The sequence below is a fragment of the Trichomycterus rosablanca genome, chromosome 21 (assembly GCF_030014385.1).
Source record: "Trichomycterus rosablanca isolate fTriRos1 chromosome 21, fTriRos1.hap1, whole genome shotgun sequence".
Classification (NCBI taxonomy): domain Eukaryota; kingdom Metazoa; phylum Chordata; class Actinopteri; order Siluriformes; family Trichomycteridae; genus Trichomycterus; species Trichomycterus rosablanca.
This window is the reverse complement of record NC_086008.1, coordinates 22,151,799-22,172,414: the sequence shown is the minus strand read 5'-3', so window position 1 is coordinate 22,172,414 and position 20,616 is coordinate 22,151,799. Positions and strand designations below refer to the sequence as shown.

Here is a 20,616-nt window from a genome sequence, read left to right as displayed (position 1 = left end):
TACAGCGGGAGAACTTTCAAGAACCACGTTAAAAGATCATTTGGGGATTTAGTTGAGCTTCTAGTTTAGTTTAACATTTTAGTTTAGCTTTAATTTTAGGTCATAAAAACACAGGTTGTTCAGCCGGCTGCAATACCTCTCTATGAACGCACGGTGGCGTTGTAAGGTAAAGTACACAATTAAACAATTGGAACAGTAAACCCTATTACAGCACATAGGCAGTAAATGTTGTTTTTTACACAATAGTATTATTGTTGTTGTTCTTTTAGATGTGACTTTTTCAAATTTAGCTTTAATATGGCTGATAAACATGACACAATTTTCATTCACCATATTTATCAACTCTGGTCTTTATTTTCTAGTGGATTACTTTTCCATTTGGGTGGGATTGGGGTTCTAGCAACCAACAAATGCTGGAGCTCAACTTGACAAATAATAAGATTTAAATTTGTTTATCAAGAAGCTGAACTGGTTTGGTGAATGGTGGGAATAAAGTTAAGTTAATATAGAGCTGAACTGGTTTGGTGAATGTTAGGATCTTGGTTTTGTTTTATAATGTTGATAAATAGTAGCTGAGTTGAGTTAATGTGAAGCTGAACTAAACAATCTATCTATCTATCTATCTATCTATCTATCTAACCAACTTATCTATCTATCTATCTATCTATCTATCTATCTATCTAACCAACTTATCTATCTATCTATCTATCTATCTATCTATCTATCTATCTATCTATCTAACCAACTTATCTATCTATCCATCCATCCATCCAACCATCTGTCTGTCTAACTGGTTTGGTGAATGATGGGATCTTGGTTTTGTTTTAGTAGGAGCTGAGTTTGGTTAATGTGGAGCTGAACGTGTTTGGTGAATAGATGGTAGGAGCTGAGTTTGTTTAGTAGGTTGGTGAGTAGTGGTGGTGGTGGTGGTGGTGGTGGTGGTGAAGAATAGTAGTGGTAGTGAGTAGTGGTGGTGGTGGTGAGTAGTGGTGGTGGTGAGTAGTGGTGGTGGTTGTGGTGAGTAGTGGTGGTGGTGAATAGTAGTGGTTGTGGTGAGTAGTGGTGGTGGTGAGTAGTAGTGGTGGTGGTGAATAGTAGTGGTTGTGGTGAGTAGTAGTGGTGGTGGTGAATAGTAGTGGTGGTGGTGAATAGTAGTGGTGGTGGTGAATAGTAGTGGTTGTGGTGAGTAGTGGTGGTGGTGAGTAGTAGTGGTGGTGGTGAATAGTAGTGGTGGTGGTGAATAGTAGTGGTTGTGGTGAGTAGTAGTGGTGGTGGTGAATAGTAGTGGTGGTGTTGGGGATGAATAGGTGCGGTTGAATTGAGAAGGTTTGTTTATAAGGGGCGGTGAATATGGCGACACCCACTGCTCTGAGCGTCCTAAACTCGGTTCTCTTTATACTGTAGTAGCTCCGACATGCTGCTTCGTTTTCATACCGTGTTCACTCATATTTTCTGTGTGATTTCATGAAGAAACTTTCCGCCATTACAGCGAATTTAACGGAATTTTAACGGTTGGATTTTGGCGGGAAGCGCGCGGGGATTTAATCAGTTCTCTTCAGGTAAGATGGCTCGAGCTTTCTCACAGTTTCTACATGACTTTTTTATTCATTTATTATTATTTATACCTGCTCAACACATAAAACTAAATCATACAAATAAAGTACTGCTTAAATCAGATTCTGTTTCTCGAAATACACTCCAATTCCACACTAAAAGTGTGTAGATAAATAAACTCATCCGGGAATTTCCACTGGTGTTTTCACACCTTTTTTGTAGCCTCACTTGTCATGGCGTCTTTTAATACAACATTCGCCACTGATTCTGAATACCAGCAACATCACACCTATTCATCCCAAATTTACCCCTACTGTTAACCCTAAACAACAAACTGAGATCTTACCGTTCTTTCATCAAACCTGTTCAGTTCCACACCAAATTCAGTTCCTACCATTTACCAAACCAGTTCATCTCATCAACAACCAAACACCAAAATCATTCTGCCTTCTTCATATTTACTTTACTTTACTCGAACCCTCAACCTTCTGATCAATAGTTCAGTTCTTTAGGTATTGAGAAACCATTTGTACTTGTGAATATCATTTAAATTTGGCTAATTTCCCAAACAGAAGCCACTGTGACCAGACTGGTATTGTAAAACATTAAAAAATGACAATTATATATTATTAACATGTTATTACAAATAATAAATACACACTAGTCTGTGCTCTTTGTTATGTCTTTGACAGGAACATTTAAGCTCAGCGTCCAGCTCCAGGGTATGTCCAGGGTATGATTGGTTTGTTGGGCATTTGCTGTTTATTACGTTAAAATAAGGAAATATGTTCAAAACCTCCTGCTTCATTCAGACAAGCAACCAAACCCCGTCATTTACCCAGCGACCACAATGATTCGGAAAATATTGTGGATGTAGAAATGAACTATTACACTCATACCTGAAACATCAAACAGAACTTGTATTTACTGTCCAGATTAAGGACGACCAGAAGACCAATAATGAAGTATTTTTATGGACCAGTGGAAGGCGGACCAGGCCGGCACCATAATGGACGTCTGTATGTTTGGTCAGTTTTTTTTATATAGGAAACTGTGTAAATCTCCAGGAATGTTTCCGCACTGGATCTGAATGTTCTCGAGCCTGGACCAGGTTTCCTTTGAGAAGGGTTTCTCAGACAGTTCCTTCCTTGTAGTTGGGCTAGAGAGAGACCTAGCCTGTTCTCATCTCATCATTGGATTGGCAGCACCAGAGTAATGTTGATCTTTGGCATCACCACTGCTCCAGCAGACAGATTAATCTTTAAGCATTTCCTGATGCTTTGACTACACCTTCACATTGGTTTGCTGGTTTTTCAAGTTTAAGGAGGACCATCACACTTTATATGGGCACAAGGTCTCATTAAATTAGTTTTTATGATAGGAACCATCAGTAAAGACCATCAGTAAAGCTACAAGAGCTGTGTCTTGACCAATCCTGGTCCGAATGATGCCAGCTTCAGGCAGCTGCGTCCACTTTTTGGGTTTCTGAGGACTTTAGAAAGGGCCAGGTTCAGATTTTGGCCGATTCACCTACAGGGGAACGTGCTGGAGGCTAGCTTCATACTGGTAGCATTGATCGGTGTACAAGAAGTTCTTTCATCGTGTCTCGGTCCTGTTACATAGCGTGCGGTTCTCTGGAGAAACGACCTTACAGAAAAAAGTTTGAAGTTTTCAGGCCAAGTACCACCCTAATTACACCCAAAACTTCAGTACCAACATCTGAATCAACAAACAGGAACACACACACACACACACACACACACACACACACACACACACACACGCACACACACACACACACACTTCTACACAGCATTTTCCCTATTTCACAGTTACTGAGTGCTTGCTAAACATTCTAACTCTATATCAAGCTCATCTGTTAGCTATTAAAGTTAACATGTGCTTTCCATATGATTGGTGGCCTGTAGGTGACAGTCCAGGGTGCATTCCTGCCCAGTGTTAATAAAGTGGCTTCGGACCCTCTGCGACCCTGATCAGGACACAGTACAGAATGATAAACATTGTGCAGCGCTACAGAAGCTTCACTTCCCTCATGAGTGTCGGTGGTGAAACCGGTTTGTAGAGATCAGAGCTCCAGACGAGTGGGCGTGTGGAGGCAGGTCAGAACAGGAGGATTAGCTCCGTGTGTGTGTGTGGAGGAACTGTTGGAGTTTCCTGAATCTCCCATAATGCCCCTGATGTGTGTGGTGGGATCAGCGATGATGGATCGTGCTCGGCGAGCCGGACGTGCCGTTATCTCAGAGCGGCGAGATTAGGGACCGGAGCAGGATGAGTCAGGGCGTGTCGGGAAGTTCAGTCTGGGGTTTTACTGTAACTTGCATAAATATTCACCCCCCTGGGTAACCCCGGGTTAGTTCTGGTGCAAGCGGGCGCTATCGGAGGTTAAATAACGAGTTAAACAGGGTTCATCTGAAGATTCAACCAGGGATTTTCGTTCTTCTGTAATATCAGCGCCTGAGCTAACAAACGCTGAATAAACACACCAGTTGCAAGGGTGAGATGTCCAACTAGCTCGTTTATGTTTACATTTGCAGCATTTAACGAATGCTTTTATCTAAAGCGACTTATAATTATAACTTTTCAAGCAATTCAGGGTTAAGGGCCTCACTCAGGGGCCCAAAAGTGGCACCGTGGTGATGTTGGGGCTTCTAAACTGGCAACCTTCTGATTACTAGTCCAGTACCTTAACCACTTTTTAGCTGGAATCTGTAATGTCATGTTTGGTTCTTACTTTTTCAGAACTTCTCCTTTCACCTCCTCCTCCTCCTCCCACCTCCTCCTCCTTCACCCCACTGAAGAGGAACCGACGCACCACTCGAGGGATGAATGAGGTTTGTGTTTGGGATTTGGTCCCTGTGGAACCTGGAACAGGTCTCTCCTTCAGCCCCACCTCTAGTTCCGGTCTGGATAGATGGTGTAGAGTCGCTCAGAAGTTTACATACAGCTGTAGAACTTCAGAGGAACTCAGACTTCTCAGAGCTCTTTAATTAGCTGTTTGAAGGATTTCTAAGAATATGATGAAACTTTTGGGAAACCAGCAGAAGCGAAATACACGAGAACTTTGAGGAACTGGGCGATTTGAGAACCCAAAAAGAGGAACTAAAGCTGCTGGGAGAGCAGATTGTGGGAGCTAGGAACTCTGGGGTCTGGGTGAAAGCTGTTGAACTGATGAACTTGATCTGTGACCGAGGGCATCTGGAACAAGGAGAACTGAGGAACTAGAGGAACCAGGGGTACTAGGGCTATGAAATAATGAGAAACTAGGAACTTGGGGAGCTGAAAACAAGGACCTGGACTTTCATCTGAACAGGAGAAATATAGGAGATGTGGGAAAGAAGAACAAGGAACTTTGGGTAAAATTGGGAAATGAGTATGACCCAGTCATTAGTTCTCAGACACGTAGATGATATGAGTAAGGAGGACAGTTGTAAAACCATGGACTAGAGGAACTGTGGAACTAGAGATACTAGACCTGAGGAACAAGGAGCTTTGAGAACTGGGAACTTGGAGCACTGGGAAGCAGATGACTGGGCAAAAGCTGGGAAATGGATATGACCAAAAATATAGACGACATGAGTAAAAAGGACAATTGTAAAACTAAAGACTAAAAGAACTGAGGAACTAAGAATATTAGATCTGGAAACAAGGAGAACTGAGAAACATGGGTGACTGGACAGAAACTGATGACCAGAGGAGTGGTCAGGACAGAGCCGGGACAGGAACTGAGATAAAAAAAACAGGAAGTAGAAATACTCTTCTGCGATATAGATGGACACACAATGGACCATAGTTATGATTCCACTTCCTGTTTGTCTTTTAAAACGATCACTGCACAATATCACATTCTGTCCTGTCCGAATAATAATGGATTGACTTGTTTTTGAATTCTTCTCATCATTATCGAAGCCCTTCATGGCCTCGTTTCTCTTATCTCCACCCTAACAACCCTCACGCTGTCTCAGATCTTCCACTGCTGCCCCGCTAACTCCTCCACCATCTAATCTATGTAGCTCCAGCGACCGCACCTTGAACTCTGGAGCTCCCTTCCTCCCACAGTCAGGCGTCTTCACGTCTTCAAAGCTGCTCTTAGGTTCCAAACGTTCTCTCAGACCTTCACTCGTCCGGTTCCTCACCTGGTTCCTCAACCAGTTTAGAGGAACCATCATCAGGAACGTTCATATCAGCAAGACTTTGGGTGTGGAGAGCAGTTTAGCGTTCGGAATGATGATGATGAGCTTCTTGGAGATCCCATTCAAAAACTGGGCATATGGAGTTCTTTGCAGCTATAGCAGCCTCCACTCTTTATTGGAGCATCAGAATTGAAATCTGTGGCCATTAAGACCAAAGGTCTGTGAGGGCCACTGTAGTTCCTGTAGACCAAAATCATCAAGCTATACCTTCATGGTGGCACAGTACTGATCTATAATCTATTTAGATCACTTGTTGGTAATGGATATGTCTAAAACACCTCAACTAAAAACTTGAAGATATACTTTTGACCACAGCATATTTACATGGTGTCTCATGTCTTTGATTAATAATTGATTTTCTTTTTTCCCTATCAGGTGTCCTCAAACTTAATGAAGCGGTGCCGCCTGGTCAGGGCCGAGACTGACCCCATCTCCACCACCCACACCTCCAATCAGGATGCCCCGGCCGACAGAGAACCCGCCTTCCCTCTCGCCTCGCTGGACGGCCTGCTGGAGGGCGAAGACGCCAGTCCTCCCGCCCCCGCCGGCCGACCCGAGACCAAGCAGAACCTGCGCTACAAGTTCCAGGGCTTCAAGAAGGGCATCGCCAACCCCATGGACCTGCTGGAGTCCTCCATGGAGTCGTCCATGTCCACCGGGCCCAAAAAAGCCCCCATGGACTCGCTGTTCGACTACGGGACCTGCCGCGCCAGCAACCAGAAGCACCGCAGGAAGAAACTGAGGTGAGGAGGAACGTGGTCAAAAGTATGTAGACACCTGAACACGGGCTTGTTTGATTCCCTTTCTGGCACAAGTCTCCTATTTATCAGGGGCACTGAGAGCTCACCGACAAGTGCCAACCCCCTACAAGATGCTTGAACTGCTGGTAGCACCTCTGAGATTAGAACCCCCTCAGCTGTGTCCCACTTTATATTTCTCAGAAACATGGCGCCCCCTAGAAAAGCCCAAAATTTGAAGCTAAACTCTCATAGCCATCATATGAAGTTGCTTGTAATGCCACGTTTTCACCAGCGAGGTCGCCAAATCCCCAAACATCACATACGGCCGCTCTACAGTACGTCTAAATACCTGAACGTTTCTCCACAGGAACACGGAGAACGCGCCATCGTGTGACGAAGGTCCGCGGGTTCAGAAGGTCTTTAACCGCGCGATGCTGTTCGACGCCGTGTCTCACGCCAACACGGACGCTCTGGACGGCCTGCTGGAGTTCCTACAGAGTCACAACAAGAGGCTCACCGACGAGGAGTTCAGAGGTGAACGTTTACGCTAACGTAATGAAAATCACGTATCTAATTAACGTAGATGTAGACACTAGGGTATTGAGCACAACCTCTGAGACCCAGGTTCCAGTGTTAGCAGTGCTACCAGTCTGGTTGGGTGCTCTAAAAGTGCAACAGCGACACCTACTGTCTGGTTGATGCTCTGCTATGGGTGGTGGAGGAATACAGTAAGCATAGTGTGTTCCGAATCACAGGTGTGTTCTCGCCAGTGTGGATGTTGTAGTGTATGTCAGGGTAGGTCATTGGGAATCAGATACATCCCAAACTGAAGAAAAGAGGAGAAAAGCTCTACCGGAAACATCATGCTGATGGATCTCAGAACATCTTCACTCTGGTGTGAGAGTGTTTTCTCAGGCTCAGATTCCACGAGGAGGAGGAGGAAGCCTGACCCCTATCACTCCACTTCTGCCTCTGTTTCCTGCCTCAGTGGATTGTGGGAAAATATCACGAGGGAATGAGAAATCACAGCAAACTGTCTAAAACAGACACTCAGATCTGAAGAGCGGTGCAAACACTGGAGGATTCCGTTTGACCTTTAACCTTTGAGAGCGATTTAACATGTCAGTGTAAATTGCCACGGTTGCAAGTAAAGTTTGTGAACCCTTATTTACTGATATAATATTGAATATAACATCAAATTCAGACCCTGCATCATCAATGGGAGGAAGATCAGACCACGTTTCATCAATAAATGTACAAACGGAGGCGAATTCACAGGGTGCACAAACTTTTTCTCAGTCAAAATTGCTACCCTGAGTGAAGGACGGACGTAGGAAATGATTTTGTGTCGTTCCTCATGCGGAACTCGGAGACGGATTTGAATATGAAAAGCACCATGGAGCCGAAGATAAGCGTGAAGAGTGAACAGAGGATGGACAAAATAACGGAAACCTACAATAAAATAAATATATATTAACATATACAGTATATAGCGTCTGTTTTGAGTGGTGACCCCCAAAACGACCCAACGTCCTGCCTGGTCAGTGCTTTATTTACACATGGTGTAGTAATAATAGTAGACATGAAGCGCACTCTTATGTAATCGAATGAAGAGAGGATGGAGCTGCAACTGAATAAACAGCTCAAGATCATAAAATGATGAAACTTTATCAATTCCAGCTTTGATTTATCTGCCCAAGATCTAAAAAAAGCCTCGAAAGCTCAGTGGAAGCTGCTGCAATGTGGTTTTGGTGTCATGTTCTGCATTTTTGTAGCTGGGAGCTCTTTATTTCGTTCTCTGGAAAATTCTGATCCGATAAAGTGGCTGATTTACAGGAATAACAAAAACACAGAAGCAATTCCTTCCCGTTCTGAGGAAATTACTAATCGGCACATTAATAATGGGGCAATAATTTCAGCTTTATTAACCCGGGACTATAAAAGTGCTGATTTAATACTAGGTTAGTTTCAGGTCGTGACCACTGTTCCCTTTATGTGTGTGTGTGTGTGTGTGTGTGTGTGTGTGTGTGTGTAGAGCCGTCGACAGGGAAGACGTGTCTCCCCAAAGCTCTGCTGAATCTATACGGCGGGAGGAACGACACCATCCCGCTGCTGCTGGACGTGGTGGAGCAGACGGGAAACCTGCACGAGTTCATCAATACGCCCTTCAGAGACCTTTACTACCGAGGTACTACTGACTGCACATACACAACCCAGGTACAGAGCCACGCCCACTTTACTGAGACTGACAGGTACAGAGCCACGCCTCTTTTACTGTGTCTAAAAACAGAAAGTTGGCATTTCTTACTCCAGTGTACACATGAGTGTGTGTGTGTGTGTGTGTGTGTGTGTGTGTGTGTGTGTGTACTGAAGGGTGGAGATCACAGACAACACTGCAGCTCTTTCACAAACACACACACGTCTGTATATTTTGTGGTCTGTGCACCTCCCTGAAATTTGTGAGGAGGTTCAGAGGTGCCAGAGCTGGACTGATGATGTCATTGTTCCCCTGGTACGTTTAGTTTAGGTCCTTTCACCAAAATGTTGTGGCACCTGGGCGCCTGGGCGCAGCCACTTTAACCACGATCACTGCCAACAGGAGCCTGAAATCAAGCCTACAGCCTCATGATCACTGAACACCGTCGTACCGTTTGTACCAGCGCCAGCAAATATTCTCTGTGCCCAAAATGCCCTTGTTGTGTGTTAACAGTGTGAAGTGCAGCACTAACACTACTAAGTTCCAAACTGCCTCTGGATGCCACAGACACTAGAATCCAGTACTGGGAGGGATGTGGAACTGTAATAATGACAGTATATTTATCAACACTGTGTGTAGTTCATGGTGGTTGTGTATTGTTTGTGTGTTGGTTGTTTATGGTTGTGTAGTTCATTGTCAGTGTGTGTAGTTAGTGTATAATTTATAGTCGTTGTGTGTTAGTGTTTGTTTTTTATAGTTGTGAGTAGTTCATGGTGGTTGTGTGTTAGTGTGTTATTATTGTGTAGTTCATGCTGGTTGTGTGTTAGTGTGTAGTTCATGCTGGTTGTGTGTTAGTGTGTAGTTCATGCTGGTTGTGTGTTAGTGTGTTATTATTGTGTAGTTCATGCTGGTTGTGTGTTAGTGTGTAGTTCATGCTGGTTGTGTGTTAGTGTGTAGTTCATGCTGGTTGTGTGTTAGTGTGTCGTTAGTGTGTAGTTCATGCTGGTTGTGTGTTAGTGTGTAGTTCATGCTGGTTGTGTGTTAGTGTGTCGTTAGTGTGTAGTTCATGCTGGTTGTGTGTTAGTGTGTAGTTCATGCTGGTTGTGTTATTAGTGTGTAGTTAGTGTGTAGTTCATGCTGGTTGTGTATTGTTTGTGTGTTGGTTGTTTATGGTTGTGTAATTCATTGTCAGTGTGTGTTATTAGTGTGTAGTTAGTGTGTAGTTTATGCTTGTTGTGTGTTATTAGTGTGTAGTTAGTGTGTAGTTTATGCTTGTTGTGTGTTAGTGTGTTATTAGTGTGTAGTTCATGCTTGTGTGTTAGTGTGTAGTTCATGCTGGTTGTGTGTTAGTGTGTAGTTCATGCTGGTTGTGTGTTAGTGTGTCGTTAGTGTGTAGTTCATGCTGGTTGTGTGTTAGTGTGTAGTTCATGCTGGTTGTGTGTTATTAGTGTGTAGTTAGTGTGTAGTTCAAGGTGGTTGTGTGTTAGGGTGTAGTTAGTGTGTAGTTCATGCTGGTTGTGTATTGTTTGTGTGTTGGTTGTTTATGGTTGTGTAATTCATTGTCAGTGTGTGTTATTAGTGTGTAGTTAGTGTGTAGTTTATGCTTGTTGTGTGTTAGTGTGTTATTAGTGTGTAGTTCATGCTTGTGTGTTAATGTGTAGTTCATGCTGGTTGTGTGTTAGTGTGTAGTTAGTGTGTAGTTCATGCTGGTTGTGTGTTGCAGGTCAGACGGCGTTACACATAGCGATCGAGCGACGCTGTAAGCACTACGCTGAGTTGTTGGTGGAGAAAGGAGCCGACGTTCACGCTCAGGCTCGAGGACGATTCTTCCAGCCCAGAGACGAGGGGGGGTACTTCTACTTCGGTCAGTAACATCCCACTTTCATCTTGCTTTCATCAGCCAGACACACTGCGACCCTGACCAGGGATAACCTGCATGCTGTTCCCCAAACCTCTCAAATAAGCAGCCGCTCTGTTTTATGGGTTTGGAAAATGAAAAGAAAACAGGAAGTTCAGACTAATGAAAGGGAAGTAACTTCCTGTTATTGTGGGCATTACACTGGACTTGTAGACTGAACCTGTGATGGTGTGACTAACTTGTATGGAGCTTTAGATCAGGATCAGGTTTAGGATCAGGGAGGTCCTACAGGACATCATGAGCTCAGAGTCTGGCGTCTTACCGCTGGTTTAATTCTGAGCTCCACCCGCACAGACGCAGCACAGTCGAAGCTTTCAGAACTAAAACGTCATTACAAACCAAACAAACCAGGAGAACCAGTGAAAGGTTCTTCTGTCCTGCTGCTGGTCACCAACGTTCATTCATCAGGACTGGGAGGAGCAGCAGGAACACACTGGACCCCCTAAAATCTGATGCTACCTTACCATCGGTGTTCTGGGGTTTTTCTTTAACTTGATTAGTTTTTATATTTATTTCAATTTGACATTTTCCCTTATTTAGTCATATCCATATCCCTAGTTGGATCCCCTCCACTGCTGCAGGTCCTAACTCTGACCAAGGAGGGTCATACGTAACACACGCCCCCTCTGACACCTCTAGTAGCCAAACACTTCTTCTCACCTGAACGAGTGCAGTGCCTCGACCAGCCAGCAGAGGCCGCAGTTGCAGCAGCGATGAGGAACCCCTTCTGCCCGCCCACCCTCAGACACAGCAGATCATAGCTGTTGTTCTTGATGTAGCTGTTGCTGTAAGTCGTGTGTGTGTGTGATTACCAGGTGAGCTGCCCCTCTCTCTGGCGACCTGCACCAACCAGCCGGCGCTGGTGCACTACCTGACGGAGAACGACCACAAGAAGGCCGACCTGCGGCGCCAGGACTCGCGCGGCAACACGGCGCTGCACGCGCTGGTCCACGTGGCCGACAACGCCCGCGAGAACACCCGCTTCGTCACCAAGATGTACGACCTGCTGCTCATCAAAAGCGCCAAGCTCTACCCAGAATGCAACCTGGAGCAGGTGACCAACAACGACGGCATGTCGCCGCTGATGATGGCCGCCAAGCTCGGCAAGATCGGGGTGAGTCCGCGACGGACTAGACCAAAAGTATGTGGACACCCCTCCTTATTATTCAAGTGGTGTAGCAGCAGCACCCCTGACCTCAACCCTACCATCCACCTTTAGGATGAATTGGAACCCTGACCAAGAGCCAGGCATACTTGTCCAATATTAGTACCAGACTTCACATGCTCATGGTTAGAGGTGTCCACTTACTTTTGGTCCACTAACTAGGGAGTCGATTCCTTACCTGTACAGTTTGGACACAGTGGTGTCACCGGTCCCGATCTAACCCCTCCCGGTTCTCCGCCAGGTCTTCCAGCACATCATTCGGAGAGAGATCAAAGACGAGGAGGTGCGCTACCTGTGCAGGAAGTTTAAGGACTGGGCGTACGGACCCGTCTACTCCTCCCTTTATGACCTGTCCAACCTGGACACGTGTGGAGAAGACGTCTCCGTGCTGGAGATCCTCGTCTACAACAGCGGGATCGAGGTAACCCACGAGGAACCGTTAAAAACTCACACCCGAGGTCTTCTGATGTGAGAACCCGAGCCTCTGATTCACAGATCTTTGTGTGTGTGTGTGTGTGTGTGTGGTGTAGAACCGTCAGGAGATGTTGGCTGTGGAACCCATCAACGAACTGCTGAGAGAGAAGTGGCAGAAGTTTGCGGCCGTGACCTTTTACATCAGCGTGGTGTCGTACCTCATGGCCATGATCATCTTCACCCTGGTCGCTTACTACAGACCCTCAGGAACCACGGTGAGACGCCCACACACTGTACACACACTCTGTAAAGACTCTATTCCCGGTTAACACACAGCGTATTCTGCACCCAAAGCCTCTGTTTTTAGTCGAATTAGGGGGCTATGGGGTCCCAGTACCCAGGAGCACACCACACACGCCCAAATGTACCAAACCCTGGGTCCAAACGGCACCCTAAAGCACACTAAAAGCAAAGCTGCTGATACACCACACATTATCACCATATAGAGGAAGCAGGTGTTGTGCTAAATTCTGCACCCTGAACACAAACGTTTACACAAGGGGGCAAAATGCAGCCATAATGTGTATGTCCCAAAATGTGTGTGTTTTTTTGTATTAGTGTATGTATTGTGTATTATATGTGTGTGTACATTATTGTGTGTGTGTGTGTGTTCCCCGTCAGCCTCCGTACCCCTACGAGACCTCAGCGGATAAACTACGTCTGGCAGGAGAACTCATCACCCTCGGCTCGGGGGTTTTCTTCTTCTTATCCAATGTGAGTCAAACATACACACACACACACACACACACACACACACACAGGTCACTAAAACTATAATATGTAATAAACTGGAGGTTACAGTATATATTACAGGTTCATCTGGTTCTGAACTGAATCAGAATCGATGCTAAATTGATACTAAACTGATTCAGAACCGTTAGGGAATGATACTGAACTGATTCAGAACCGTTTAGACATGATACTGTACTGATTCAGAACCGTTTAGACATGATACTGTACTGATTCAGAACCGTTTAGACATGATACTGAACTCATTCTGAATCATTATGAAATGATACTGAACTGATTCTGAACCGTTAGGAAATGATACTGAACTGATTCACAACCATTTAGACATGATACTGAACTGATTCAGAACCGTTTAGACATGATACTGTACTGATTCAGAACCGTTTAGACATGATACTGTACTGATTCAGAACCGTTTAGACATGATACTGTACTGATTCAGAACCGTTTAGACATGATACTGTACTGATTCAGAACCGTTTAGACATGATACTGAACTGATTCAGAACCGTTTAGACATGATACTGAACTCATTCTGAATCATTATGAAATGATACTGAACTGATTCTGAATCGTTAGGAAATGATACTGAACTGATTCTGAATCGTTAGGAAATGATACTGAACTGATTCAGAACCGTTTAGACATGATACTGTACTGATTCAGAACCGTTTAGACATGATACTGTACTGATTCAGAACCGTTTAGACATGATACTGTACTGATTTAGAACCGTTTAGACATGATACTGTACTGATTCAGAACCGTTTAGACATGATACTGTACTGATTTAGAACCGTTTAGACATGATACTGTACTGATTCAGAACCGTTTAGACATGATACTGTACTGATTTAGAACCGTTTAGACATGATACTGAACTGATTCAGAACCGTTTAGACATGATACTGTACTGATTCAGAACCGTTTAGACATGATACTGTACTGATTCAGAACCGTTTAGACATGATACTGTACTGATTCAGAACCGTTTAGACATGATACTGTACTGATTTAGAACCGTTTAGACATGATACTGTACTGATTCAGAACCGTTTAGACATGATACTGTACTGATTTAGAACCGTTTAGACATGATACTGTACTGATTCAGAACCGTTTAGACATGATACTGTACTGATTCAGAACCGTTTAGACATGATACTGTACTGATTTAGAACCGTTTAGACATGATACTGAACTGATTCAGAACCGTTTAGACATGATACTGTACTGATTCAGAACCGTTTAGACATGATACTGTACTGATTCAGAACCGTTTAGACATGATACTGTACTGATTCAGAACCGTTTAGACATGATACTGTACTGATTTAGAACCGTTTAGACATGATACTGTACTGATTCAGAACCGTTTAGACATGATACTGTACTGATTTAGAACCGTTTAGACATGATACTGAACTGATTCAGAACCGTTTAGACATGATACTGTACTGATTCAGAACCGTTTAGACATGATACTGTACTGATTCAGAACCGTTTAGACATGATACTGTACTGATTCAGAACCGTTTAGACATGATACTGTACTGATTCAGAACCGTTTAGACATGATACTGAACTGATTCAGAACCGTTTAGACATGATACTGAACTCATTCTGAATCATTATGAAATGATACTGAACTGATTCTGAATCGTTAGGAAATGATACTGAACTGATTCTGAATCGTTAGGAAATGATACTGAACTGATTCAGAACCGTTTAGACATGATACTGTACTGATTTAGAACCGTTTAGACATGATACTGAACTGATTCAGAACCGTTTAGACATGATACTGTACTGATTCAGAACCGTTTAGACATGATACTGTACTGATTCAGAACCGTTTAGACATGATACTGTACTGATTCAGAACCGTTTAGACATGATACTGAACTGATTCAGAACCGTTTAGACATGATACTGAACTCATTCTGAATCATTATGAAATGATACTGAACTGATTCTGAATCGTTAGGAAATGATACTGAACTGATTCTGAATCGTTATGAAATGATACTGAACTGATTCAGAATCGTTAGGAAATGATACTGAACTGATTCTGAATCGTTATGAAATGATACTGAACTGATTCTGAACTGATTCTACTTATGTGTTAGGGAATGCTTTTTGCTTTTGTTGTTTTTAATGTCAACTTTATATATTGATTAATAAGATTCATATAATTTTATTTCTGGTTGTTTCAGATTAAAGATTTGTTCATGAAGAAATGTCCGGCTGCTAAGTCCTTATTTATTGATGGATCCTTTCAAGTCCTTTTGTAAGACACACACACACACACACACACACTGATTAACACATATAGATACAAACACCTGTGCACACACATTACTCAGCTTTACAGTATTGATTTCTCGTGTGTGTGTGTGTGTGTGTGTGTGTGTAGTTTTGTGTACTCGGTGCTGATTATGGTGACAGCAGCTCTGTACCTGGCGGGGGTTCAGGCGTATGTGGCGGTGATGGTGTTCGCTCTGGTGTTAGGATGGATGAACATGCTCTACTTCACCCGGGGATTCAAACTCACCGGGACCTACAGCATCATGATCCAGAAGGTACAAACACCCCCCACCACCACCACTATCATCATCATGGTTATAAATCATCTATTCTTCTGTAAGGATTGTGTAAATATGGTGAATTTACGTCAAAAAAAGGACCTGAGCGCAGAACATGCAGTTCAGTTCTCAGCCACTAGATGTCGCCACACATCCACAGAACACACACAGTCCGCCAAACATGAATTTTACACACAGGTGGTTTTAAATGTCTTTAAACTAGAACTAATGTTGGTATAAATCTGTAATATTTTGGCGTAAGCAAGTATTTATTGATGTCAGTGTTCTAAAGGACTGAAACGTTTCTTCTTCATCTGTGATTAGATTCTGATTAAAGATCTGTTGCGCTTCCTGCTGGTCTACTTTCTCTTCATGATTGGCTACGCCTCAGGTACCACCATCACCATCACCACTACTTCTACTAGTAATAAATGACTAAGGGTCAAAAGATCATGCCTTAAAAAGCACTGCTAATTGTTTATTGTTAAATTGGCAACCTGACCTGGGCAGTGAGGCTGTAGTTTCATGTTTTGTTCACTTTTTTGATAGACTGAACTGAGCCCTAATAGATGTTTAGTGCTTTTGTAGATCTGTGCTTCTTCAAAATACTTATTAAATTCATTTCATCAGTTCTGAGGACAGTCACTACCATAACGATAGACCTCATAAAAGAAACTGGCTAGAACTAGAGTTTAGGGGGTTGTTTACTTTTTCATTTGACCTCTGAATGGTCCTGTGTCCCTGTTTCCGCTCCCCCGTCAGCCCTGGTGACCCTGCTCAACGTGTGTCCCTCCAACGCCACGGACGTCCGGTCGGACCAGGCCTCGCACTGCAGGGACACGGTGGCCTTCAGCGTCTTCCTGCTGGACCTGTTCAAGCTGACCATCGGCACGGGCAGCCTGGACGACCTGATGCAGGGGGCGCAGTACCCCGAGGTCTTCCTCATCCTCTCGGTGACCTACATCATCCTCACCTTCGTCCTGCTGCTCAACATGCTGATCGCCCTGATGGGTCAGACCGTCAGCCAGGTGTCCAAACAGAGCAAGAAGATCTGGAAGCTTCAGGTGAGCCCGGCGGGTCGGACGCTCGGTGAAGGTTCTGCTGGGAGCAGATCGATGATCTCTGGTTGATCTCTGGTTGATGTTTCTGAGTGATTGATCTCTTTCTCTTTGATCCTCAGTGGGCTACGACCATCCTGGACATCGAGCGCTCATTACCGGTGTGTCTGCGCAAAAAGTTCCGCGTGGGTGAGATGGTGACGGTGGGGAGGAAATGGGACGGCACGCCCGATAAACGCTGGTGCTTCAGGTACACCAAAAACCGCTGATCAGTGGTGTGTGTTTGTTGTATAATGGTGTGTGTATAATGTGTGTTTGTTGTATAGTGTATATTTTGTATGTTTGGTGTGTGTGTGGTGTATAATGGTGTATAATAATGTGTGTATATGTGGTGTGTATGGTGTATAATGGGTGTGTGTGTGTGGTGTGTATGGTGTATAATGGGTGTGTGTGTGTGTGGTGTGTATATGTGGTGTGTATGGTGTATAATGGTGTGTTTGGTGTGTGTGTGTTGGGTGCAGGGTGGATGAGGTGAAGTGGTCTGACTGGAATCACAATCTTGGGATCATTCATGAGGATCCGGGACACAAGGAGCAAAACGAATCCACACACAACACAAAACGACTCCGCAGAGGTGGGTTTGAACACACACACACACACACACACACACAAACACACACACAAACACACACACACACACACACACACACACAAACACACACACACACACACACACACACACACACACACACACACACACACACACACACACACTTGTATGGATAGGGAGGGGTGAAGGCTGGCCACTTTTCCAAAAAAATTGTCAGCGAGTACTCAAACATTTGCAAGAATGTTCAAATGTTCAGTGGAAAACTGATCACAATCCAGTCATTTTAATGCCAACATCAGCCTCAGAGGAGTGGAGGCTGTTCAAGATGCAAAAACAAGAGACAGGATCTAATATAATAATTTTCTATATTTCCTAATTTTAATAATTTCCTTTGGGATAAATAAAGTATCTTTCTATCTATATAGTGTATAAGTAAGATTGTCCCAGCTTCTCTGATATTGAGGTTTGTGCTGGTTTTGTGTCTGTATCAGATCGCTGGTCCACGGTGGTTCCTCGAGCGGTGGAGCTCAGCAGAGGGAACAGAACCAGAGACCACGTGGTGGAGATGGAGCCTCTAAACGACAGAAACAGCTACAGCTGAAGGTGGGAACCGGACCGAACCGAGGAGGGGCAGAACTAAAGGGGTCTGAGAGAACAGCTAGAACCTCGGCACAGCAGTTCTTCTCGTTCTTCATCAGGAACGTGCTGCTGGTGGTGATCCTGAGGCTCAAAGTTCTTACTGGTCACCCAACAGAGACTCAGAACCAGCTGGTTCAAACCCACCACAGTGAAGAGACGGAGCAAAGGAACATCATCATGTCATTACCTCATCAAGTGATCACCACATCAGCGCATCATGTCATCACTTCTTCATCACGACATGATTTAATCACCAGAAGTGCAGAAACGTTTGCACACGACTGCAGCTTCATTCCTCGTGTGTTTTATTATCATACGACTGATTTAGTAGAAATGTAAAAACTGTTATTTATTCCTGTAACTCCAATAAAAGATTTTCTTTCATTATTTCTGCACTTCTACACTTTTGTTCTGTTTTAGTCAGGTGACCAGGTTGGTCAGTGTGTTAGGCGGCTGGTTGTAATGTTTGGACTGGTCAGTGTACATTAAACACCAGCAGTGCTTGAGGATGTGTTTTCTCTGGCTGTAAAGAACATCAGACGTGTTTACTGACTCTGTGAGATCCACCAGGAGTGAAGGTCTGTGGCCCCGGGTTTTAGAAACCCTGCAGTGTCACTTATATAATTATTATTTAATAAAATCTTTGGCTGTTTTTTTTTAAACGTTTGTTTTTAATGGGTGGGTACTAAACTAAAATTAAAGGCGTCTGCTAAATGCTGAAAATGTAAATGGTGAATCAAAGCTCCGCCCCTTTATTACAGTCAGTGATTGAACCGCTCAGTGTCTCCATGATAATCAGCATCAGGTAGAAGCGACTCTTCCTATCAGAGTTAGAGAGGAAACTGATGCGGTATCGTTCATCTATTACATCATCTAATACAGGAGTAGTCAGAGCAGCTTGTTTGTTTATATTTAGCATAAAATATAAACAGGTTGTTTACACCTCATTGCGCAGTTTGTTTTAAACCTTTTTTTATTTAAATTCCTTCAACCCGCCTCACAACACACCTGATCCAGCTCCTGCAGAACCAAAACTGTGTGGACACCCGACTGTTACCCCTTTTCCACCGACGCGGCACGGAGCCCGTTCCAGTTCCCGAACTTGATTTTGAACCGGTTCCGCGAGTTTTCACCAGAAAAAAAGAGGTTCCAGACAGTGAACTAGCGGGCCAATCTGGCACCGCAGAATACTTGGTTTTTCAGCCCGAACTGTGACGCGTCAGTGGGCGTCATGTTGTACAGCATAGCGCGTTAGCAATAATGGCTGGTGTCTCATATGGCGCTTAATGCTGCATTTTTATCTTTTAAACTTCACCTGATTACATTTTGAGCCAGTTTGCCGCTAATATTTTCAAAGCGTCTAACTCTGCTGGACTCTCAGCCCTATAGGAGAGTGATCACCAAACCCAGTCCATCAGCATCACACCCCTACTGTTAATGTTAAGGTACAACCTTGCTAGTCATGAAACACTTCAGTGTAGGTGTGTGTGATTATTCACAACATTTCATTAGATGTTAGAAAAAGTTTTTATTTACGCTTTTCTAATCAATTATAAAAAAAAGCAAGTTTATAGAGCACAACCTTAGAGCACAACGTTGCAAGTTGTTAGAGGCTTATGGTTTCAATGATTTGTAAAAGAGTAAAGAAAGGCAAATATAGCAGACCACAAGTTAGAAATGACTTCTAATCATTTTATTGGATTATTAATAAATACAAAACAGCAAACTTGAACTATAAAAAGACATACAAGAGTCACAACAACAATAATAAGTAATCAGACACTGAAAACAACTACATAAGTAATCAAATCAAATCAATTTTATTCTAACAATAATTCTGATCACCTATCCAGAGGTGGGCGAAAAACCTCCTAACCACCAATTTAAGGAGGAAAATTCCCACCTTGCCAGCATGTGTGCTCGACAGTGTTCTTCACCTGGATAGGGTTACAGTACAAGTACAGTTTCACCACACGTAGTGATGCAGGACAAGTAAAAATACAATTAAACAACATACCTTAACAAATGAGCTTATAAAACAAAACATTACATTGATTCTTTGTTTTCAACTCTAAACAAACTGGATAATTAAGCTCTACTGATTTTACTTTTACTGATCAAGTTGTTGGATTACAAGATTATGGACGTTGTACTTGATGATCAAAAGTCTTCGATGCGAGTGTGTGTAAACGCATGAATATGTGAATGTGTGCGATTAGGGATAATGTTTCGATTAACGTTCTGCTCCTCGCTGTCCAGATTCATCATGTGATCCATCTTCTGTCCTTTATGACTTTGCAAAAAACAGTGAGTTAATGTCATGCTAGTAACCTCTCCAGAGTCATCCAACAGTCCTTCTACATGGCACAATCTTAAACCTCATTCACATCATTCTATAAAATAACAATGATACTAATCTATACAACACACAGCAAAAGATTTTTAAAAAATCAGAACCTCAGCGCTCAGCCCTTCATCCCACCATGCTGTTAAAAGTGAGGAACCCGTTACAGGTTTTGGCAGGAGCCCAACTGATCAGGAGAAAGTCCTATGTAACACCTCTGTTACGCAGGTGGACCCCGGTCAAGCTGATGGACAACCCTCCTTTTAAACCTTATGTGCCTACACCAGAAGGATGGCACGGTGGCCAGTCGCCCCACCCCCCTGACGCAGACACATCTCCATGATTTACAATGTTATGATGGGGAACTATTT

At 43.6% G+C, this 20,616-nt stretch overlaps 1 protein-coding gene across 2 annotated transcripts; it reads left to right on the top strand.

The window, feature by feature from the left end:
• Window positions 1-1,401: 1,401 nt before the first annotated feature.
• Window positions 1,402-18,288, top strand: trpv4 (transient receptor potential cation channel, subfamily V, member 4). Of its 2 annotated transcripts, none has more exons than XM_063017784.1 (17): window positions 1,402-1,559; window positions 4,315-4,406; window positions 6,141-6,508; window positions 6,873-7,039; window positions 8,541-8,693; window positions 10,426-10,566; window positions 11,436-11,734; window positions 12,027-12,206; window positions 12,316-12,474; window positions 12,881-12,973; window positions 15,226-15,299; window positions 15,426-15,591; window positions 15,919-15,985; window positions 16,357-16,658; window positions 16,775-16,902; window positions 17,174-17,286; window positions 17,754-18,288. In XM_063017784.1, the coding sequence occupies exons 2-17, from the start codon at window positions 4,398-4,400 to the stop codon at window positions 17,861-17,863; spliced, it is 2,529 nt and encodes an 842-aa protein (XP_062873854.1). In that variant the 5' UTR covers window positions 1,402-1,559; window positions 4,315-4,397; the 3' UTR covers window positions 17,864-18,288. The 2 variants fall into 2 exon arrangements, with proteins under 2 accessions (XP_062873854.1, XP_062873855.1); XM_063017785.1 differs by lacking the exon at window positions 1,402-1,559 and adding an exon at window positions 4,048-4,069.
• The last annotated feature ends 2,328 nt before the right edge of the window (window positions 18,289-20,616 follow it).